This window comes from Natator depressus, chromosome 3, assembly GCF_965152275.1.
Source record: "Natator depressus isolate rNatDep1 chromosome 3, rNatDep2.hap1, whole genome shotgun sequence".
Classification (NCBI taxonomy): Eukaryota; Metazoa; Chordata; order Testudines; family Cheloniidae; genus Natator; species Natator depressus.
The window spans coordinates 149,929,662-149,952,350 of NC_134236.1; the positions used below are offsets into that span (position 1 = coordinate 149,929,662).

General features: G+C 57.4%; 1 protein-coding gene across 3 annotated transcripts in view; it reads left to right on the forward strand.

Annotated features, from left to right (window-relative positions):
• The first annotated feature begins 811 nt into the window (after positions 1-811).
• Positions 812-22,689, forward strand: part of LOC141985184 (uncharacterized) — a 44,359-nt gene continuing 22,481 nt past the window's right edge. For 2 of the 3 annotated variants that reach the window (XM_074949067.1, XM_074949068.1), the window contains exons 1-18: positions 812-2,191; positions 6,131-6,238; positions 11,718-11,879; positions 12,920-13,051; positions 13,292-13,483; positions 14,106-14,189; positions 15,355-15,473; positions 15,643-15,757; positions 16,680-16,766; positions 17,256-17,371; positions 18,336-18,483; positions 19,209-19,318; positions 19,715-19,805; positions 19,953-20,102; positions 20,476-20,613; positions 21,270-21,526; positions 21,948-22,071; positions 22,428-22,622. In XM_074949067.1, the coding sequence (XP_074805168.1) occupies positions 1,772-2,191; positions 6,131-6,238; positions 11,718-11,879; positions 12,920-13,051; positions 13,292-13,483; positions 14,106-14,189; positions 15,355-15,473; positions 15,643-15,757; positions 16,680-16,766; positions 17,256-17,371; positions 18,336-18,483; positions 19,209-19,318; positions 19,715-19,805; positions 19,953-20,102; positions 20,476-20,613; positions 21,270-21,526; positions 21,948-22,071; positions 22,428-22,622 (2,748 nt within the window). In that variant the 5' untranslated portion in view covers positions 812-1,771. The remainder of the gene's footprint in view (positions 2,192-6,130; positions 6,239-11,717; positions 11,880-12,919; positions 13,052-13,291; positions 13,484-14,105; positions 14,190-15,354; positions 15,474-15,642; positions 15,758-16,679; positions 16,767-17,255; positions 17,372-18,335; positions 18,484-19,208; positions 19,319-19,714; positions 19,806-19,952; positions 20,103-20,475; positions 20,614-21,269; positions 21,527-21,947; positions 22,072-22,427; positions 22,623-22,689) is intronic. The other variant, XM_074949069.1, reaches the window with a different exon arrangement.

Genomic DNA, 22,689 nt, shown 5'->3' on the forward strand with positions numbered 1-22,689 from the left:
GCTACCCTATTATATAACCCAGGCACCCGACCAGCCCATCCCCTGTGATCCTTGCTGACACCTGCGCCCCTGCAGGGGTGAGGCTGAGCCGGGCTGGTGTGCTGCCGCCGCCAAGGAGCCAGGCCCAGACTGCGGGAGGGCTGCGGGCAGTTCGCGGGGGCAAGGCGCCGGGCTGGGGCAAGGGGCCAGCAGAGGCGGTGGTCCCGGGCCTGCAGAGCGGACGAGAGCCCGAGGGCTGGCCCGGCGGCGCCCCCCTCCCGCGCCCCCCCGCAGTGTTCCCCGTTGCCATGGCGCCCGGAGAAGTTTCCTTGCCGAGGCGGCTCCGCCGCCCATCCCGGTGGAATTCAATTGCATCATCGCCTCCGGCGCTCGGTTGCCTGGGCAACGCCGGGCACATTCGGAGATGATGTGTGCCCCCACCCCCGCCCCGAGCCGCGCGCTGCGCCAGGGGGCAGCAGAGAGCCGCGGGGCAGGGCGGCGCGCGGGCCGCAGCTGGGATCCCGGCCCCCGCCGCGCGGCGGGCTGCTGTGCCGGGCAGCGCCCCGGGCCCCCGCCACAGTTCTGGGGAGCGGGGCTGGAAGTGAGCTCGGGAGCCGCATGACCTCATGCTCAGGAATTGCCTGCCGGACGGGCTGGGCCCGCGCGGGGGAGAGGGAGCCGGGCCGGGGGAGGGGGACGGATGCCGCGGGAAGGACTGGAGAGGCGTGAGCCCCACGGGCCTGGATCCCCGCAGCGGGCGGGCGGGATGTACCGCCCGCCCGGGCTGCTGACCCCACTGTGCGTCTGCCCCGCAGAGCCCGGCCCGGCGCCCTGAGCGCAGCATGCCCGCCCCGCTGCTCCTGCTGCCGCTGCTGCGCACCCTCCTCGCCCGCCTGCTGCTCCTGGCTCGCAAGCGCCTCCTGCCGCTGCTCCGGCGCCTGGCGGCCCGCCTGGGCTCTCGGGAGTCCCGCGAGGCGGTGCTCACCTGCCTGCTCTGCATCCTCAACCTGCGCAAGAAGGCGGACGACTGAGACTTCGAGCCTCCCCTGGCGCTGGGGGGACAGCGCCGTGCACCCAGCCAGGGAGGGGGAGCGCAGCCTGCCAACAGAGGAGAGCACTCTGCGTCTGCTCTGTCCAGTCCAGGGGAGGACACGGAGCCCACCGAGGGGGGAGGAGAGACCCCAGCAGCCAGCCTGGGACTGGGGGAAGGTCTCTCAACACCCTGTGGGAACCAGGCCAGCACCCTGGGAGCAGACTCATCACTCCCTATCTCAGCTGTGCAGAGCTGCCCCGTTTCCAGCCTTTTCCTGGGAGGATCATTTTCGTCATCTTGGTCTGAAGATGGGATCCGTTCCCCCCCTCACCTCCCTTCTACTCTCCTGCTCTCCTGCTCCTGTTTTCTGACAGCCCCTCGGAAGGGGATCCTTCCCTTTGCCCCCCTCCCCCCCAAGGGGCGTGCTATGGTTATTTTGTGACTTTTGCCCTTCGGAACGGTTGGAAGCCCCACATTCTGGGCCATTTCAAAGGAGGCTGGACAGAGGCCTGGGGAGTGATCTGGCCCAGGGCCCTGGGGGACGGACTAGACGGCACCAACTGGGGCTTCTCCATCTCTGTTTCTGGAGGCGGAGTTCAGCTGAAATCCTGTGTCGTTTCCTTGCCTCGAGGTTTGCAGGCTGCTGGCTGGATCCTTCTCTGCCTCGCCTCTCCTTTGGCAGCAGCGGGTGGGGAGTTTGGGGTTGTGATATTCCCCACAATCTCCTGGGGGCTTCACAAGGCCAATGTTTGGGGGAGGATGTCCGGCAGCACAGCGAGGAAGATCCAGCCCTTCACCATCAGCACCAAGCTCTCCCTGCCCAAGTGCACAGTGGACTTCCCTGGGGACTCCTGCCCTGACACCATGGCTGGCCTGGATAACCATGCCCTGCGCAAGAACCTCAATGAGTGTGTCCCCCTGTACTTGGCTCGGGCCCAGTCCAGCCCTGAGCCCGCTGGAGGCAGGTTCCAGAGCACCAGCCCAACTGAGGAGGGCATCACCGACGAGGACCAGCTCAACCGCAACTCACTAGCCCGCTCCATTAAGAAGATCACACTATCTAACTGGCACGGGGAGCCTGGCCCAGGCAAGGAAGGGGTGCCTGGGGTCCCGGTCCAGACCAGCTGTGAGAGGAATCACAACAACAACAACAGCAGACCAGGGAAGGCTCAGTTCAAGGTAAGGACTCTTTGTACCCTGGCCCCAGGACCCTGCATAGACACGGTCCTTTGCTGTGCTCTGTTGCTCTACATTCTGCCCCTCTGTTACAGCAGGGCTAGATCTGCCCCCCCACCCCACCCCCAATCCTCAGCTATGGGAGTCTCCATGTCTGTTGCTCTCTTTCCTTCCCAGTGAGAGGAGATAGCACAGGCAATGTATGGAGGGAGACAAACATGGGTCTCTCTCAGGGAAGGACGTCCCTTCTTGTAAAGGGCCGCTGGGAGCTCGGTTGCTTCTCTGTTTGTTTGAAGACCAGCAGGAGAACCAACCACATGAGCCCATAGAGGCAATATTACCCCCACCCCCAGGGAGAAGAAACCCGTAGTGAGGGTGAGGGGGAGTTTGGAGACAAGAAGATGAGCATGCCTTTGGGGATACATCTGAATTCAAGCGCTCTTGAGGGCTCCTCTCTGATTCACTGTCGTAACCCCCACACCTCTCCCTTGGGGACCTCACAGCAATTTTAGGGTGGGGGGGCAGTATCATTATCCCCCTTTTACAGATGAGGAAGCTGAGGCTCAGAGGGGAAGGTCTCTTCCAGGGACCACACATTATGTCAGAGTCAGGAACAGAACCCAGGAATCCTGACAGCCAGTCACCTGTGCTCTAGCCACTCGAACTCACACCTCTTCTAATCGCTTGATGCTTGAGCTCAGAAGACCCCCTTGGTGGCCTAAGGCTGGTATCGGGAGAAAGCAGCTGAGATCTCAAACAGAAACTCCCCATGATTTAACCCCAAAACAGCTGCTTTCACAGTGGGGCAAGACTGGGAAGAGAGCAGAGTACGTCATTGCCAAACCTCTGAGCTTCAGTGCTGGTAAAGGCCAGAGAGCCTCACACAAGCCTCTGGTGTGCTCAGCACACAGGCAGATCATTGCTAGGCAGCTTGACTGAGGAGTCCCCGGCTTGGGCAATGAAAGGGGGATTCTCATAGATCCTTTGCCTTAGCTTTTTTGGGTGGGGAGGGGACATGTAATAATTGCTTTTTCCCCCATGTTGTTTGGGACTCGGGAGATTGAGTGAGTGGGTCAGCCCCAACAGAAGGGGGCTGGAAGGGAGGGGAGGCCTGCAGAATAGGGCTTTGTAAGAGAGGGAAGGACAGAGGGCTGATAGGGAGTCGGGACATGTTAGAAGGAGTACAGTGTGCTGGAGTGAAAGCTGGGTTAGAAGAGAAGGAACTATGATATCCAGACAGGGTGAGAGTGGGGTGGAAGAGAGAGAGAACAACATTAGTACACACTCATTCTTGGCCTACAGCCCCCCCTGCTATCCCAGCCCCGGGCTCCCCATACATAGCTCTGTCCATGCCCCTTACTGCAGTCCTGACCTGCAGCCCCTCCTCCCTGCTGTTCCAGTCCTGGGCTCCCCACACACAGCTCTGCTGATGCCCCTCACTCCTGTCCTGCAGCCCCCCACTATTCCCATCCTGGATTTCCGACACACAAAGCCCTTTGATCCTGAATTGTAGCCCCCCGGCTCCTCCCTTCCTCTCCCCGCTGTTTCAGCCCTCATGAGTGCAAACTGGTATGCCAAATTAACATTGTGGTTTGTGATGCAGAGAAGCATCTTCTGGAGAGTAAACTGAGGCCACGAAGCTCATTTCACTTGTGAGTGAAATCAGGATTGATGTCCAGGTTCTCAGTGGTGACCCATGAACACATTACCTCACTGCACTATCTCATTAGACCCCAAGGAAGAGTCCTCTAAGATCACCCTGAATCCTCAGCCAAGAACATGTGTGTGCGTGCACACACATGTCTCCCTGGCATTGAGCCCTATGGGGGTCTGTGCTGGTTTCTCCTCTGGGTGGCTCTGGGCAGTGAAAGTCCCAGCCAGCCAGGGGCACCAGCCTCTCATTTGCAGCCTCCAATCCCCAAAGCAAGGCGAGGCCTAGCTTAGTTCTTCATTTCACGTGCACTCTGGAGCTGTCTGCTGTAGGGGCTGGGAAAGGGCGCAGCAGTTTGGCAGGAAGGATGAGGTCATCTCATGCTGACAGCCCTGTTTTCCTGAAGCTGGTGGATTGCGAGGCACAGTGTGTATAAAGTGCCTGTGTCACCTGCAGGCTTATCTCCCGTCGCTGAGCGCTGGGTGGGGAAGGGCTGAACAGGCCACAATGGGCTTGGGGACAGGACTGCCCATGAGTGGTTCCCAGGGTACTGTGCCTGGCACAGCAGCAGCTGCTCAGTGTCTCTAACCACCTGCCATTCCCCAAACAGGATAGACGCTAATGTACATATGTGTCCGTCACCTCTGGCGGGGTTCAGACCTGTGGGTGCTGGCTGGGCAGGGAGAGCCCTGCTCCCTGTGAGATCTGCTCATCCCACAGCTGCCAGGATGGTTCTGTCTGGGAACGTTCAGCTCAGTTAGACTCTTCTGCTGTGTCTGATCATCCATTGCCGCCTCATGTCCCCTTTCCTGCTCAGGGTGGGCTGCCTCCACCAGTGAAGAGGAGGCAGATAGTGCTGTCGCAGGGCTGCGTGGGCCTGCCAGAGGCAGCACAGGGTGTGCATGTAGCATAGGTGCCAGGGAAATGGTAGTGCGAGGGCTTCCCAGGGTGTGTCAGCTACAGAGATTCCTGGGACGTCTGCAAATCTGCGGGTAGCTGCGTGATATCTGCAGACATCCGAATCTGCGCATGCAGATTTCCGTGGACCATGTTTGCGGATCAGATGCAGATACAGATTTTGTGTCTGCACAGGTCTCTCTAGATAGCCATCTCGAGAGGGCCAAGCTAGTGCGACTGCAGCAGTGGCTCTAAAGGCTGGGAAGGGGGTGGGTTCAGAGCCCGAGTGGGAATGTCTACACAGCTGTTTTTAGCTCTGTGAGCCTGAGTCTCTAGACTCACTGCTACGGGATTTGTTTTGAAGCATAGACATACCCATGGGGTCCAGACCTGCATGCCTCACTCCCATGAGGAGCCTCATTGAAGCCTATACCTGTGAGGGAAGGTGGTGAGCAAGACTTGGCCTAGAATGGCTTTCGCAGGGAAAGGTATTGTCTATTGGTTAGACCAGGAATCCTGGGTTCTATTCCCAGCTCTGCCACAGATTTGTTGTGTACCCTTGGGCAAGTCTTTTATCTTCCCTGTGTGTAAAATGGGGCTAATGGTATTGACCCACCTCTCAGGGGGCTGTGTGCAGCGGAGCTAATGTTTGCAGAGTGCTTTGAGCCCCTCGGGTGGCAGGAGGTCTGGATGTGGGCAGTGTTACAGTGCTGTGATTCCCGAAGGGACGATATGAAAGATAGGGAGTGATTAGCACATACCCCAAGGACTCTCTGTGCACAGTAAGCGAGCCCCTGTTACTGGCTTCTCTTCCAGCCGTTGTCCCCTGTACTATAAGAGCAGAAGTGACTCTGGATGTTAAAGATGACCTCCCTCTCTGCCAGCACAGATGGGAGCTTTGCAAGCATCCAGTATCCTAGGAGTCCTGGGTATAATTCCCAGCCTGTTCTGAAACACAGTCCACACACTGTGCAGAGTCCAACCAATCCCACACCCCTCTTTCTGGCTCTATTAACAGTAACAAGGTAACAACATACAGATCAGATCAGACTTTCTCCCCAAGCCTGACTTCTCCTAGGGTTTCTTCTCTGGGCCAGCTCAGCCCACACCCCAGATCTTCTCTCCCCAAACAGGTGGGGTGCTGAGCCACCTGCCTCAGAGAGGCAGCCAAACCCACTTAATCCTTTCCTAGCAGGATCAACAGCCACTAACAGGAGGGTGGTGGGGGTTCAGGCAAACACAGGCAGTATGTCACTATGACCTTCAGGGGTCTACACCTGAAAGCCCCTATCTAAGGAGCCCAGGCTTTGGCTGCTCGGTGAAGGGGTCTCCAGACCTCTCTTGGTGAGTGGGTGAGACTCAGCCCTTACAGACTGCTTCTTCTCCACCTCTAGGTCTTTCTCAGAAAGGAAGTGGATGTGGAGGAAGAAAAGCAGGAGGCCAGGAGCCTCCATGCTGGTGATTTCTGCTCTCCGGTGGACAAAGGTCCCCCCTTCCATATGGTACGTCCCTGGTTCTCTTGATTTATAAGGGTCTGTGTGGGTCTTGTACTGGGGTGGGATATTCTGGGTTGGTTTGGTGCTGTGTGAATGTGGTCTGCAGGGGACATTTCCTGAGCACAAGGGTAGCAGGGAAAAGTGAGATCCCTCCTCCCAGGCCTGCAGTTGTGATGAAAAGCCAGTGGAGCAGGGGCTAATGGAGACTCTCATTTAGGGGCCTCATGGCAAACCTGGCCCAGTGGGGCAACATGCTACTTGCCAGCTCAGTAGTTTGAGGCTGAGTTTTGTGCATGGGCCAATCCCTATAACTGAGCGAGCTTGTCATGTCTGTAAAGAAGGCCCAGCGGGCTCAACTGTGAGCTGCCTCCATCCAGGGCAGGGCAGGGGGGTGCATCAGATCCTGCTCTGAAAAGTGCATGACTGGTGCAGACACATCCTGGGCTTCCAGCCATTTGAATGGCCTAGTGTGGGGAGGGCTGCAGCAGCAAAGGGAACAGGCTGAGCGTTTAAACAGGAAGGTGAGGGGGGCTGGAGAGTCCAGGGATGGATACCTGAAGGGAAGCAGCGTCCCACCCCTCCCTCCTCAGGCTTTCATTTCTCATCGGCCTCCCTGTGCCCTGCTTCTGGTCTCCTGGGGAAGCAGTAACAGTGTTAGCAGAGTCTGTGCTGCCTGTAGACCTGTCGCTGAGCGTCCGTGAGCACAAGTGTTGCTGCTGCTTATTTAAGCAAGGCTGCATGAAGGTACCATGGGCCTGTGCGTCAGAATCTCTCTTTCCAGGGTTTTTTAAAAACTATTTCTCTAGCCCTTGGGGTTGTGCAGAAAAGCTGGAAAAATGTGGCCCACGTGTAACGAGCGCAGTGCCATCTGCCAAGAGCCTGAAACGAGTGCTCTGGGGGGGGTACACTGCCCAACCTGTATCCGGTAACTCCGCTGCTCCAGGTGGTCCCCACTGTCTGATACCATCCCAGCAGAGCACTCTGTGTGTTGGGGAGACCCTCATTGCTAGGGTGGTGTTGCAAATCCCCCCTCCCTTGAGTCTTCTGCTACAGAACCTTGCATAATTAAAAGCTAACAACAACGGCATGTTTTCTCAAAACTGAACATTTGTTCCCTGTCCTTGTGACTCCTGTGCCCTGAAGACAGGGAGCAGTGATCCCACCAGCCCAGCCTATGGCTCTGGTACAAGTGACCCAAGTGGGGTTAGGGCAAGGTGCAGAGCCGTGCATGCCCATGGCAAGGTGACCCCCATAGGGGGTGTGTCTAGGGCCCTGGATTGCCTTAGTCCAACCCTGATGTAAGGGCAGGTTTGGTAAGAGGGCTGGGTGAGGGTCGCAGGTTTGCTGAAGGAGGCAGTGAGCAGAGTGCCTGCTGGCTTGGTTTGGGGTTGTATGCAGGAGGGGTTTGTCCACACAATTCGGATCAAGCCTAGTTGTCCAGCTGTTTTATTCTTTCCCCTGGGTCCTGTTGCTGGAGCTCTGAGCTTGAGTCTCCTGTGGACAGTGCAGCTGTCATACCACCCCTGCCTTCTCTCGCCAAAGTGCTGGGGTGATGGCCAGGATGTCTGGTCCCCCATTCAAACAGAATTCCAGCCCCCAGAGGCTGTTGGAGGCTTCCTGGGAGCAGATTGGGGCACCCCACAATCAGGCACAGAGAGGTACAGGAAAGCCCCTTGGCGCTAGCCATAGAGCAATAAAGTCCTGGGCTCAATAAGGACCTGGGACATGGAAGTGTGGCCAGAGTTCTTCAGCCAGTGTGTCCCACAGGCTGCGTGGCTGTTGCTGTGCTCTAGGGAGAGGCTGCTGCTGTAACCTGGCTGCGTCCTGGTTTGGCCTTGACCCCTTCGCAGCAGGAGTATGTCCTTCACATGAACCAGTCTCCAGATTTTTCTTGCCTTCCGCAGCAGGGCTGGCTGGGCCTGGCTCAGCAAGCAGTCACGCTGGGGGTGGGGGAAATCATCCTGTAAGAATACAGCTCTGTTGACAAGAGATGACCCAACTCACCACCCACAGCGCGGCCTTTGTCCACCTCTCCCCACTCCGTGCCAAGTGCTGCGCCTTGATCTGCCCCCTCCCAGCCTGATCCACCAGGCCCTACGTTCCCTCCTCAGGGTATGCACAGAACCCTCACTATTAAAACCATGGCACATCACACTCTACTGACCGGCCACTGCCGGATCCCTGTCCTTGTGCCTCCTGTGCCCAGACTGCAAGCTCTGTGGGGCATGCCCATAGCTGGTGCAATGCCAGCCTTCTCTGTCTGCTCCGTCTCCCAGGAGAGGCTGGCACTGAGCTCCCTCCATGCAGCAGGACATGAGAGCCTCACAACCCCGGCCCTCCGCAGAGGTTTGTGCAGCTGGACCTCGGGCTGAGCTTGGAGAAAGGCCAGTTCCGTCGCTGGCTGACCTTAGCCGTCGCCCCCGTCGGAGCTGGATCCCGGACAAAACATTCCATCAGTGCGGACCACGAAAGCGAAACCCCAGAGGAAATGCAGAGCTTCTCCCCCTTGATGAGTTACTTCAAATAAGAGTCTCCAGATGCCCCTGGAGTTGCTGTGGGCTGAGCTTCTGGTGAACGAAGAAGTGCCAAGTGGGGAGGGAGGGAGACAGGCGGGAGAATCGCCCTTCTGTTTTAGTTCTCTTGCTTCGGAGTCTGCTCTTCACTAAAGGGCACTGGATGTTCGGGCGAGGAAAACCCTGTCCCCAGGGCCCTTGGAGTCTGGTGGGGGCAGGCATGGGTGTGGGATCAGGGCACTGTAGCTCCTTCCCCAAGAGGACAGAGCTCCAGAACCATTTCTCTACTGGGTGAATTTTATTCCTTTTAGCAGGAGGCAGCTGAAAGTGAGAGAACCAGGCAATACTCGGAGAGATGGCACTAAGCAAACTTCCTCCTGATGCAGGTCTGCTCATGCCTTTTGTTGCTGGCCCTCCCCTCCACTATTCCTGTCCTGGGCTTCCCTCACACAGCTCTGCCAACGCCCCTCTCGCCTGACCTGCAGACCCCTGCTATTTCCAGTCCTTGATCAGAAAGCACAAAATCTGTCACATTGCAAAGTAGTTTAAACATGTGGAGAGAGATCCTTTGGGGGCAGGGGTGATCCCTACTCCTGCCGTGCCCATGCTAGAGGGCAGTGCGCTCACAGGCTGCTCCACTCCATTTTCTGGCTGAGTGCAATTGACACAGTGCTGATGGCTCCCTGTGCTCTGTGGGAGGAGTAGAGGGAAACTTCCAAGATAACTCAGTGTGCTTTGATGTTGTGCTTGAGGGCTAGGGGTTGGGGCCAGGCTTGAGAAGGAGGAGGAGGCAGCTAGGGGGACGGGAGGGCGAGATGCAGAGAGAGTGCAACAAATGTCTGAGCTCCTCACAAAAATATGCAGTTTCACTAAAATCAGCTACTTATCAAAGGGCTGAAGAGCAGCACACGTTGTCTCTGTCTCTAAATAGGAAGGAGGGTGATGCTGGGCATTACATCCTGCCTATTGCCATCGCATGTGATAAACGAATTGAAATGATGATTAAAAGTAGGAATTATAAACCACATATCTAATCATGGGGACTAACCAGCGTGGCTGCTGCCGAGGAGAATCCGATCTATCAGAACTCTTTGAACACGTCAATAAAACAGTGGATAAAGGCAAAGTGGTTGACATAATTTATTTGGACTTCCAAAAAGCCTTGGATTAAGTCCCGCACAAGAGGCTATTAAGAAAACTATGGAGCCATGGGGTGAGAGGTAAAATATCATCATAGATCGCAGACTGGCAGAGACAGAAAACAGAGAGTCAGAATCACTGGTTGATTTTCAACATGGCGAAGGTTAGCAGTGAGGTGAGCCAAGGCTCCAGACTGAGACCAGTGCTGTTTGACAGATGTATTCATCTGGAAAAGGGAGTGAGTCCTGAAGTGGGAACATTTGCAGCTAGCATAAAAGTATTTAAGGTAGTCAAGTCCAGAGAAGACTGTGAGGAACTTCAGAGGGATCTAACCACGCTAGGTAAATGGGCAACATGATGGTGGGTGAGAGTGAGTGATGACAAATACAAAGTAATGCACGTTGGAAGGAATAGTTTGAACGACTCAAACACCTTACAGGGCATAGGTGCTGGAAGTAGGAGTGCGGGGGGTGCTGCTGCACCCCCTGGCTTGAAATGGTTTCCATCATATACAGGGTTTACAGTTTGGTTTGATAGCTGTCAGCCCCTCCACTATAAAAATTGTTCTAGAACCTCTGTTACGGGGTTCTAAATTAACTGTGTCAGATCAGGAAAAAGACCTGAGCATCACTGAGGACAGCTCAATAAAGACCTCTGCTCAGTAGGGAGCTGTTGTCCAAAAAGGGAACCAATGTTCAGATGTATGAGGAATGGGATGGAGAATGATACAGAAAATATAAAAATGTCATTGTACAAATATGTATTATGCCCATTCTGCTCATCCATCTCACAAAGAAACTAGCTGAAATAAAGAGGACTCAGAGATGGGCCATAAGATTGATTAGAGACCTGGAAACACTTCAGAGTGAAGAGAGATTGAAAAGATTGGCATTGTTTATTTCAGAGAGGAGATAAATAAGATGGGATGTGATCAAAGGATACATGCTAATGAAATGTAGAGAAAGTAGATCAGGCCATTCTGTTCATAACACTAGAATAGGGAGCATCCAGTGAATTTGAAAGGTGGTATGTTTGAAACTAACCAAAGTAAACACCTCTTCATGCAGTGCACAATTGGGCTGTGGAACCCATTGCCACTAGATGCCATTGAAGTCCAAAGCCAAGAACTTAGCAGGATTCAACAAAGATTGGAGATTTATCTGGAGAATGAGAACGTCCAGAGATACAACGATAAGGATTTTTAAGAGAGAGAAATTTCTGGAAGGGTTGTGAACTCTTCTGCTTCTAGACTTAAGCCAACCTCTAACTAATAGGTCTTTTCACGGGAGCAGGTTCTCTTACAAGTCCCTACTGTAGGGTTTCTTTCACTTTCCTCTGAAGCATGGGCTACTGGCAACTGTCAGAGACCGTATCTGGATGTAGCTCTGGGCTGATCCAGTAAAGCAATTCCTTTGTAACATAAGGGAGAGGAAATGTAGTGAACCAAGAGGAAGCAAATGGAGATGGTTGCATTTTACATTGTCTGTCTATTTAGATTGCAAACTTTTTGCAGCATGGATTGTCCCAAGGACTAGCCGAGTGCAGAGACCCATGTGTGTTTGTGGTGCCACAACAAATTCTGTGAATGACAAGTGATTTCCGTCTCAGAAAAACACAAGACTAGAAACTCAGCTGGTGTAACTCATTGAAGTCAGTGAGCCAGATCCTCAGCTGGAGTGTTTTGGCACAGTGCTGTTGAAGCCAATGGATAGTATTTAATGTTTGTGGGAACAAACCAGGCTGCCATCTCCTTTCATGCGTGTGTTTGGGTTGGCTCAGGTGTCCACCCCCAGGTGAGCGTACTAAGTCTTTCCTCTCTTTAACTCCCTTAGGTTTCAGGATGCCATGCAGCAGCCCCCTGGAAGGAAAGTGTCAAGAACAAGGAGCCAAGTGGAGTGGCTGGGCTGAAAACTGGCATCCGAAGCAGTGCAGGGAAAGCAAACCTCCCTAACCAGAGCCCTCTCATAGTCCAGTTCAACCGAGAGATAATGCAGGTAGAGTCTGGGGTACCTTGTTCTGGGGATCCCTGGAGGAAGGTCTGGGAGCAGGGAGCTCAGTGGATGTCTGGTTAATGGAACAATTGCCCAGGATGCTAACCACCACGATGTGCCTCTCTACTGGGGGTAGTGGGGTTGGTCCCTGGGGGGGAGCAGTGATGGTAGGAGAGAGCTCCTTCCTTCCAGCTCCAGTGGAGGAATGAAGCGGGGATGTGTCCATGGCCGGAAGCCTTTCATCTGAGTAGGAGGAGTGTGGGGGGAGTGAACGCTCAGCTCGGAGTGAAGCCATTGTTGTGGCATAACGTCATATTTGGCTGCCTTTCTCTAGGCCGTCTGCCCCAGGGAGCGTGGGTCAGCCTGCACAGGGGCCCAGTTTCCTCCCCCCTCAGCAGCAGAGGCAGCACAGGAAAAGGGGTCACGAAGAAGGGGTGTCGCTGTCTGCTCTGTAGGGGGGTGGGGGGCAGCAGGGGAGAGAGAATGAAAGGAGAACAGACTCCTCACATGGCGGGTAGAGAGATTGCCTGTGAGGCCTGCCCGCCCGGCTCTGTCCTCTCCACTCAGCCTGCAAAGGGCCTGGGCTGCGGCGTGGGGGACGTGGCTCAGCCAGACTGCAGGGCTCTCCAGAGGCAGCCAGAAATTCTGGGCTTTAGCATTTCAGTCTCCTTCTCCCAGGGGCTGTGCCCAGAGCCCCATTCCAGGGGACTCACAAGTGCAGTTAGTCTGTTCTCGTTCTGACAGATCAGGAGCTCCTGCGCCAGGTCAGCCCAATGGACCCATCTCCCAAGTATCCCCACCTCCACCACCTCAGACCAATGTGACATCTAGCCCAGTATCCCCTGCTGCCTGCTACCCCAGCTCACACCAATGGGCCCATCTCCCTGCCATGCTGGGTTGTCCGACCAATGGCCCCATGTATCCCTGTCTGGGATGGGCCCATTTACCAGCTGTCATGCCAACTCCTGGAAGAAGTTGCTCAGTGCTGTCCCCAGGCCTGTTTCAGTGGCATGCCCAGATCAGAGCTCCTCCCTGTGTTCCAGGCCGAGAGCTGGGTGCGAGGGAAGCTGCGGGATCTGAAGGATGGCTGCAATATTCAGGACTGGGAACGGGTGGCACAGACCCTGCAAAGAGACATGAAGGATTTTGAGAACACGCTGATCAAACTGAACCAGGTATGGTGGGGGCTCCAGGACAGACCCACTCCCATTCCAGCCTCCTCCCCAGCAACCCCCTGGCATCCAGCATGAATCCTGCTAGGACTGACCCGATTGGGTCTGTGCTGTCCTCTCCAACACCCAGGCAGTGCCTAGCTATCCCTGTGTCTTTGTCCCCCTCCATACCCAGTCAGCACCCCAGCAAGCCAGTGGATTCAAGGCTTAGGTTCTCTGAGCTGCTTCCCTTCCTCTCCCCAGATGGGTGAGCAGCTCATGAACCGGCCCAGCCCCAGTGGGGAGACGGTCAGGAGGCAGCTGCTGGCCCTGAAGGAGCAGTGGCAGCTGCTGAAGCAGACAGCCGGGAATCAGAGCAAAGCTCTGGGTGGGCTGCGGAACCTGCAGGAGTTCAACAGGAGAGCGGAGCGGCTGGAGGCTTGGATCAGGCAGAAGGTATGGGGAGTGGGAGAGCAGGCTGGATGGGACCTCATCAGCCTTCTCCCGGCTGCCTGGTGATGCATTAGGAATGTGCCCCACCCCCTGCAATGTCCAAGGGGCCCTGCCCCTGCAGAGGGGTCTCTGAGCCTTGCCACTGACTCTGCCAAAGGTTTGGCCCTTGAGCAGAGACCTGCCACTTGGAAAGGGCAGGGCAGCAGCCTGGGGCCCAGGATGGCACTGTAGGACTGGGGGAGGTGGGGCCAGGGCCCTAACAGGGAAATGCCACTTGATTAAAAATGGTATCTTCATACTCTCAGCCTATAGGCAAATTGCATTTGCCATGGCAACCAGGACCTAGCTGCCTGTGTAACGTAGAGGGGAGCTGAGATCACCCATGAACAGGGTGATGGTGCTCCCGGGCATTTCTCCCAGTTACAGAAGGGGAAACTGAGGCGGGGAGGGGAAGGGACTTGCCCAAGTTCACACAGTGAGCTGGGTGTGGAACCCAGGAGTGCTGACTCCCAGTTGCTCTGCCCTCGCCCTAGACCTCCTGCTTCAGGTTCAGTCTGGGGCAGTTTCTCTGTAGATCTCTTGACTTCCTCTGCCCCCTCTATGTCCTAACCCCCATCTGTCCCAGGAAGAGAAGCCTGTGCTGACTGCCCTCCTGCAAGAGAGCATGGACAAGATCCAGCTCACCCGCCGCATCCTTGACTTAAAACAGGTGAGTGTCTCTCCCCTTGCCTGGCTTGGGCTTGGTCCCTGTCACCCCACCCCCAGGGGATGTCTTGCATTTCTCAGCTGTAGCTCGGCCCCCAGGGGATACCTCAGACTTCCCAGCCAGCGGTCCATCTCAGCTCCTCACTGGCTCGGTGTTATAGCCAGAGCAATGACTGATTGATCCGGGGTGAACCGGGAACATCTCAGTAACACCCAGCTATCCTTTGGGGAGGCCTCTGCATGTTCACACTGTTGAGCCTAGCGCCCCCTGGTGCCACAAGCATTGGAATGCTCTTCGAAGCCATGCCTTTCAGCCACAGAGTCTGTTGTGCTGGGGGCCCCAGACCCAGCTGGGCAGTGGCTCCTGCCCAAGTCTCTCAGCAGCCAGTGCTGGAGCATCTGAAACGGAGCTCATAGACTTTAAGGCCTGAAGGGACCATCATGATCAGCTAGTCTGAGCTCCTGCATCCTACAGGCCACAGAACCATTCCCACCCACTCCTATAACAGACTCATAACCTCTGGGTGAGTTACTGAAGCCCTCAAATCATGGTTTAAAGACTTCAAGTTACAGAGAACCCACCATTTACAGTAGTTTAAACCTGCAAGTGACCCATGCCCCCTGCTGCAGAGGAAGGCAAAAAAAAATCCCAGGGTCTCTGCCAATCTGACCCAGAGGAAAATTCCTTCCTGACCCCAAAATGGTGATCAGTTAAACCCTGAGCATGTGAATAAGACCCCCAGCCAGACACCTGGGAAAGAATTCTCTGTAGTAACTCAGAGCCCTCCCCAGCTAGTGTCCCATCACCAGCAATTGGAGATATTTGCTGCTAGCAGTCACAGATCAGCTACACACCATTGTAGGCAGTCCCATCATACCATCCCTGCCATAAACTTATCAAGCTCAGCCTTGAAGCCAGTTAGGTTTTTTTCCCCCCACTGCTCCCCTCGGAAGGCGGTTCCAGAACTTCACTCCTCTGATGGGTAGAAACCTTTGCCTAATTTCAACCCTAAACTTGTTGTTGGCCAGTTTATATCTATTTGTTCTTGTGTCCACATTGGCGCTTAACCGGAGCTGGAGCCAGGAGCTGATTTCTCCCTTGGGGACTGGATCGTTGTGCTGGGCCAGGGGAGTTGGTGGGATTTCTCTTTTTCTCTGTCTGAGCGCAGGAGGAGCAGCAATTCCAGGGCCTGCATGAAGAGATGAACAGCCTGGCCCAGAAACTGGAGAAGCATGGCAAGAGTGAGAGCAGGAGCATCTCCGCGCGGCGCAAGCACCTCAATAAAATGTGAGTGGGGAGGAGTCACAGCTGCCTGGGGGCTGCAGAGCCAGGCAGGCTGGGCACAGGGAGGTCTTGGCCTGTGAGTCACGTGACTGTGGGAATGGCTGAGGAGGCCGGGGGAGGCTGCACTGGGCAGCACGATCTGCAATAACCTCCTCCTGCTTTCTCCGCCCAGGTGGCTGCGGCTCCAGGGGACCCTGAAGGAACAGCATGAGACCCTGCAGCTGGCCCTCGAGGCAGCTGCCTTCCTCCAGCAAGCGGACACGCTCCTCAGAGCCATCCACGCTAAGGTACCGCTGAGGGCTCAGAGCGGGATCAGCTCCGGCCCCATCGATGATTTGAGGGGCGCGGGATGCAAGGATGGGAAGTTCTCATGCCGGGCTATAGGGACCTCCCAAAGCAAGGGCAGTTTGGAGAAGAGCCCACTCTTCTCTCAGCCCCTGACACCTGGGCTAGCACAGGGCTGGGGAGGGTGTGGAAGGAGTATTCTCCCCACCAGGGGGCCAGGGAGAAAGCCCCTTGCTTTGCTCTACAGCTCCCCCCCCGCCCCCCCCCCCCGCCACGATTGGCTTGATGAGCTGTTTCTGCTCCTCCGTGGCCACCAGCTCGGCAGCAGCAGTACAGAATATCAAGGGAGTTAAGTAGGGAGAGGGGGACCCGCAGTGCTGCGTGGAGGAAAAGAGCTTGGCTCTCCTGGCCAGTCAGAGTGTGAGCTACCCCACTGCCTGTGCCCCATCCCTATCAGGCACTTGGAACTGAGCTGAAGTGAGGACTCTCCCCAGCCCCAGGTTGTGAGCAGAGCCCAGCGTGAGAAGGAGGCCATGGGGGGGCCTGATGGGGGAGTATCACACTCTGCCTCTTCTTCCCTGGGGCCTGTTTTTACTCCCAGGAAATGATGGACATTCCCTAGCATCTCTGGGAAGGTGACGTTCTGGGGACTCCCTGCTCTAGGGCTGAGTTACCAGCTCCCCTGCCTGCTCTGGAGCGGCCGCCCCCCTCAGCCAGACCCTGAGTTACATCATTGCTGGTGCTGCCAGGGCTGATGGCCCCTGTCACTGGGGAGCAGGATTGGAGGAGAGGATTCCTGTGTGACATGGGGTGGGGGATAGGATCACTCAGAGGGGATCCAAATAGCACAGAGGCACTGCAGAGAGCAGGGCCCTGTCCCCACCTTCCCCTAAGGGGTACAATGGGTGCTGCTGCTTTTTGCAGTGGAGGAACCTCTGTGGCGTGGGGAAGCAGGGGGACCCTGAGCCCGGCCGGGACCGAGACGTCAGGGATATTGCCAGCCAGGTCATGGTAAGTGTCGGCATTGTGCTGTCCCAAACTCACCCGAAATGTCTCACCTGAGAGGTAAGGCATACTGCGTGTTCCCTGACGGGACATCTCCCCCCACCACCCGGCTCGGACACGGACATTACAGCCCCTAGCAGGGTGTGGCATGGACAGAATGGCCTGGAGTCAAACCTTCATCTGGCCGAACTGCCAGCATCAAGGGGTTTGGCATATGTCATGCTCTGAATCCTTTGTAACAGGGGTGGCTGCATCCAGAGCTGCCTTCAGCTAACCAGACTAGCATCTCAGAGGGGCTGGATCTTGGGCAGGGTTTGGTGTGTGGAGAGGAGGGATCAGTGGGAGGGCTTGTTAGAAGGGAGCTGGGGCCCTGTGTCCTGCTGCTCACCTGCCCCTGGAGCATTTCCCAGTAGCCTCTGTGCTCAGCTCTGGTCTCTGGAGGGTCACCCTCAGCCAGCCCCATTAGCTCACTTCGTGCCCCTCTCGCTCCTCCAGATGTTGGATGTGACCGTGTCCCAGCTCATCAGCCTCCATCCCAGCCTGGCAACACGAGTCCTGCACAAACACCGAGACGTCAAGGAGAGCTGGGCCCAGCTTCAGCAGGTGCTGAGGTACAGCAGAGCCTCGTAGCAACCCACCCACTAGCATCCCCCCTAAACACAGAGCAAGCCCAGGGCTGAATTTAGCAAAGCGTGTGCGTTCACAGGGGTCATTTGTTGCCCACTCCTGCCTCAAGACCTGGTGAGCAGAAGGGCGTGTGACTTAAAGCATGAGGGAGCCAGGACTCCTGGGTTCTATATCCAGCTCTGCACTTGTCTCATTGTGTGGCCCTGGAAGGCAGGTCCCTGCCCTGCTCTGTGCCTCAGTGTTCTCTTCTGTACACTGGGGAGAATGCTCCAGAGGAGGCTCTGAGGGCAAATGGAGTGACCTATGAGATGCACCAGAGTAACCTCTGCCCTTTGAGCTATTATTTGATTGACTTAGAGAGTGGGCTGCTTGAGTATCTCAGCCAATCACAAGAGAGCATAGCCAGAAACAGGCAGGGTGGCTTTGGGTTTACACACATGCTGGTTCCTGAGTGGCTGAAGTTGCTCTTCCCCGAGTTACAGAATCTGAATCCGTGGTCATGGCTGATCCCCACAAGCTTGGTGGCGTGGGAAAGGCGTTGGCTTGGCCCATTCTATGGATATGTTCAAATCTGAGCTGCCTGCCATTGGCAGCTGGGGTTTCAGCTCTGGGAAACAAGAGCTGGACTTTCCAAAGAGCTCAGCTCCCATTACACAGGTAGGGTCAGGCCGTTGGGAGCTACTGGGTGTACAGTGCTTTTGAAAATCTGGCCCCACTTCTCCATCATCTGCTGGATTCCCCTGTATTGGGGCTCCCCACACCTGCCTGGAGCGGGGTCCCTGGGGCAGAACCCACATCAGCTATTGGCCGCCATGAGCCAGACTCTGCTCCTGAGTCAACCCCAGAGGACTCACGGGGCCAGAACAGCTTAGGGCTCTCTTCCCCATTCTCTCTCCTCTTGCCTCTCACTCCCCACCCCTCGCCCTGTGTGTGCTCCCCATCTCCCAGGAATGAGAAGTCACCGTTGCTGGCCCTGGTGAGCAGTTTGCCTATGAGAGAAACCAATGCCCTGAGCCCTGAGCAGACAGAAGCCGGCAGCGGGGGAGTTGCAGGGAGGGAAGCCGGGGACAAGCGGAGGAGGGTCCCGTTACGTATGGTGAGTATAGTAGCTGGGGCCCTGCCCCTCTCCCCAGCCCTCCCCTTCCCTGCAACAAGAGCAGCCAAACCAGAGCCACTTCCCTTAGACACCCAGCAAAGGCACATGGGGAAAGAGCTTGAGCCCGTGAACCCTAAGTGACAGCTGTGTGACCCCTCTTGTGACACCCTCGCTAACCCTTGGGACCCCCCTCTATGAACTCTGAGTGATAAGCATGTGATCATGTAAACCCTGGAACCTGTGTGCAGTGCCCCAGGTGACCTGTGTGTGGCTCTGAACACTGGCCTGTGGGATGGTCTGGGAGTGCTGTATGTGCCCCACCTCTGCACACACCTGCCCCTTCATGCATCCCACACACCAGCTCAGATCCCCTCCTCCCAATACACCTTTGCCCAGGCCAACCTAGCACATGTTCCTGTGTGTCCCTCTGGGCTCTGACCTGCATCCGTCTGTGATGTCGCCCTGGCACCTGGAATTCTGGACGGGCAGCACAGCAGCACCCGCCCCACCCACAGCCCCAGGGACCTGTCACCAGGCTTTGCTTTGGACCCTGTGCTGCTGCCAGGATGGCCCTGCTCCCAGGAGTGCTCTGTGTGTGGCAGCAGAGGAGTAGGTGTTAGGCCTGGTGCGGGGGGAGGCTGAGCTGGCTCTGTTGGTCCCCATTCCTCCGCCTGGTGCTAGATGAGGGAGGAATGGGACCCTGGGAGGCTCCTGTTGTGTCCTAGGTGCAGAAGGACTTTGCAGGGAATGTGACGGAGCGTGTGAGAGGCGAGGAGGGAAGCCCGAGCTCGCCAGGAGAGCAGGCCACTCCTGGCTGCCACAGCAACAGTAATAGGTACTGACTCGGCAGGCTGCTCCCAAGAATGGGGTCCAGGGTTGGGGTATAGGCCAGGTATTCCTTAGGAGGGGGGAGAGGGGAGGGGAGGGGACCTAGAGCATTTGCTGGGCTAGGCCTGTTCCTTAGCTGTAAGAATCCATCCCCAGCTCCAGAACCTAGTCCCCAGAAGGGGCATAGCAGGCAGGGAAGGACATGGGCACCTGGGGTTTCCCTGGTACAGGCAGCTGCCCCCATGCCCTGAACCTGTGGGGCCCCCATGGCATGGATACCAGCCCCTGCCCTGCAGCTGTATCTCATATCTGTGATATGAGGCTGCCCTGGTCCTTTGGCAGAGCCTGCAGGGGTCCCTGTGGTAGGAGAGAAACTGTCCATGACTCTGCCTCTCTCCCGCAGGAGGAGGAAACCCCCAGGACAGTCGGATGCTGTGCGGGGCCCACCCCAGCAGGAGGCCAGGCTGCAGGACTTCTGTCAGGCTGCTAACGCGGTAACGTCTCAAATGAGCCAAGGCGCGTCCCAGCCCCTGTCCCTGGGTCCCAGCGTTGGGTGTTCCCCCATGTGTCTACCCCTCTCCTCGCAGCCCCCCACCCCTCGGCTGGCAGTAACGCGCTGTCTCTCCCCCGGTGCGCGGCAGGCTGTGTCCTGGCTGAGGGAGAACGTGGGGCTCAGCGTCCGGCTGAGCCAGGTGGAGGACGCAGAGAGCCTGGAGGCTGCACAGAGCCAGCAGGCCGCGCTGGAGCAGGAGATCCTGGGCAACAGCTCCAGCGTCGAGGCCCTGCGCCTGGTGAGCACCAGCTGTGGGGTGCATGCTGTGTGGGACGGGGAGTCCCCCTCTACAACTCGCTGCTGGGGACGCAGAGGGGGCGCCATGCTGATGGCATCCCCGGCGGCAGGTGTTTCGTGCAACCTGGGGAATAACACTGGGTTCCCCTGCCAGGCACCTGGGGCGCCAGGAGGAGTTTCCTCTCCGCTGCCTTCTGGGGAGGGATGGGAGTGGGCAGTGAGATCCATGCCCCCTTGGTGGCCAGGGTCAGGGGGGGCTGGGAAGGGCAGATCCCTGTCCTCAGCATGTGCCTCATTCTCAGGCCTCTCTAAGGGATTGCGGAGCGGGATGCCCAGGTGGGCATCACCTGACAATGCGTGTCTGTGTCCCACAGGAAGGGCAGACGCTGCTGTGTGGCAGCCATGGAGGGAGACCTCAGGTGGAAGGGGTCCTCCAGGAGCTGGAGGGGCTGTGGGAGGAGCTGCAGAGGAGGCACCGGGAGAACGGTGCGGCGCTGAAGGAGATTGATAAGGTGCGTGGTGCCATCTGTCTCTGCCAGGCATGAGCCCATATCAGACAGAGGAGTGTGAGCAGGGCGGGAAGGGGGTGCACACGGGACACAGGGGCAGCCCCAGTGCAGGCACTGGTGGGACAAGGGTCGCTGTGCCCGTTCTCTGGGCTCTGCTGGTGCGGGGGCCATCTTGAGCCTCGGCTGCAGCCCCCTGCAAGGGAGTCTCCCGGGGAGTGTCAGCAGGGTGTGGGGTGATGGCCCTGGCTGCCTGGCCTTCCCCAAAGATCAGCTAGCCCAGTGCCATGCACACCACCTGGGAGGGACAGGTGCCCTGTGTGGAGCCAGCTCAGGAAGTCTCTGCTCCTCCAGCTGGATCTGGCACTGCAGTGGCCTCAGTGCTGGCACAGCCAGGACTGCCCCTGCTGTGTCCGAGATGCCTCTAGGTGGGCAACCGGGTGCTGTTTGTGCTGCAGGATGGAGAGCCCTGCGATGGTCCATGGAAACGTGTTGCCCTGGGTGGGATAACACGGTGCTGGGTCACACCGAACTGGTCTTCCCTGCGACACGATGCCACGGCGCCCTCAGGGGCTTTCATTCCTGCCCACCCTGAGGCTGGGACAGAGGGGGATCTGGCCTGGGAGGTCCTGTCTGTCCTACTCTCCAATCTCTTCCTGCAGGTTCTGCGGTTGGTGGGAGAGCTGGATGGGGCTGAGCACTGGCTGCAGGGGGTGGTGGGCTCGCTGTCGGAGCCAGCCACCATGAGGAGCCCAGAGGAGCTCCGCAGGGACCTCCACGAGATCAGCTGCTTGGAGAACCAGGTCCTGTTGTGGGGCATCAAGCTCCAAGCCCTGCGGGAGGAGATGGGGAGAGAGCCCTCTGCAGAACACGTGATGGCTGGGAAGATTCAGAGCAAGGTGGAGATGGTGGAGGAGAAGTGAGTCCTGGGGAAACAGGACTGGGAACTGGACTACGGGGAGCACAGGCTGCTGGAGTGGGAGGTAGTGTCAGGGGATGTGAGGAAGAGATGAGGTTGGAGGAGTGTGAGGGGATTCCCCCCTTCTGGGGAGGATGTGGCATCAGAGAGGTGAGAGGGGATCCCCTGAGGGCAGCCTTGAGGAATGGGAGGGGACAGTGGTGTCAGAGGGGTGGGAGACCTCCAATGGGACAACCTTGGGGGATGGAAGGGGGTGGCTGTGTCAGTGGGGTGGGAGCCCCCTGGGGGGCAGCATTGGGGAATGGCAGCACTGAAGGTTCGGGAGGGGATTTCCCTGCAGTGGTTGGCATCAGGAGTGGGAGCCCCCTGCGGCGCTGCCTCTCCGTGTGCTCCTGCCCCACTGCTGCGTTTGCTGTGCCAGGTTGGGGTGCGTGCGGGCGGCCCTGCAGCGGCGGGCGGAGGACCTGCGCGATTCCCTGGTGCTGTCTGAGTTCCTGCAGAATGTGCAACAGGAGGAGGTGCTGAGCCAGAGGAACAGCACGCTGGTGAGGAGTGAGTGGGGATGGGCCTGGACTCGGGCCCCCACTGGGAATCCCATCCCTGCTGGGTCGGTCTGGGTGGGGGGGCCCTACTGCTGACCGAGTGAGGTCAGGGGTTGGGTGGGGGATAACTGGAACCCCTCGCTTTCCCGTGTCACCCCCAGCAGCTGCCAGTGTTTGTTCTGAGGTGGGGGAGGCACAATGGCCACTGACCTCAATCCTGGGGAATGGCTGAGTTCAGCAACCCTGAGTGCATGGTGAGGAGGCTCCACGGGACCCCTCGCAGGCCAGGTGGTGCCAGAATCACCCCACGTGTCCCGGTCTCTCTCTAAAGCTCCAGCGTCCCTGTGTGTTTGCTTTAGCCAGGGACCAGCAGGCTGGGCTCCCAGGAGCCTGTGCACCTCCCCTTGGCCCAGGCTGGGCAGCAGCTGAGCCGTGAGGACATGAGCAGCCCCCTGGGTGAGTTGCAGGAGGCTGTGGAGATGCTGAACGACGTGGTGAAGGAGCGGGAGCGAGTCATGGAGGCAGTAGCTGAAACTGAGAGTCTGGAGCGCCTGGTAAGGGACCTGGCTTGAGGAGCCTTTGACGGAGAAGGAGGGGGGTAACACACCACTAGTGGCCATG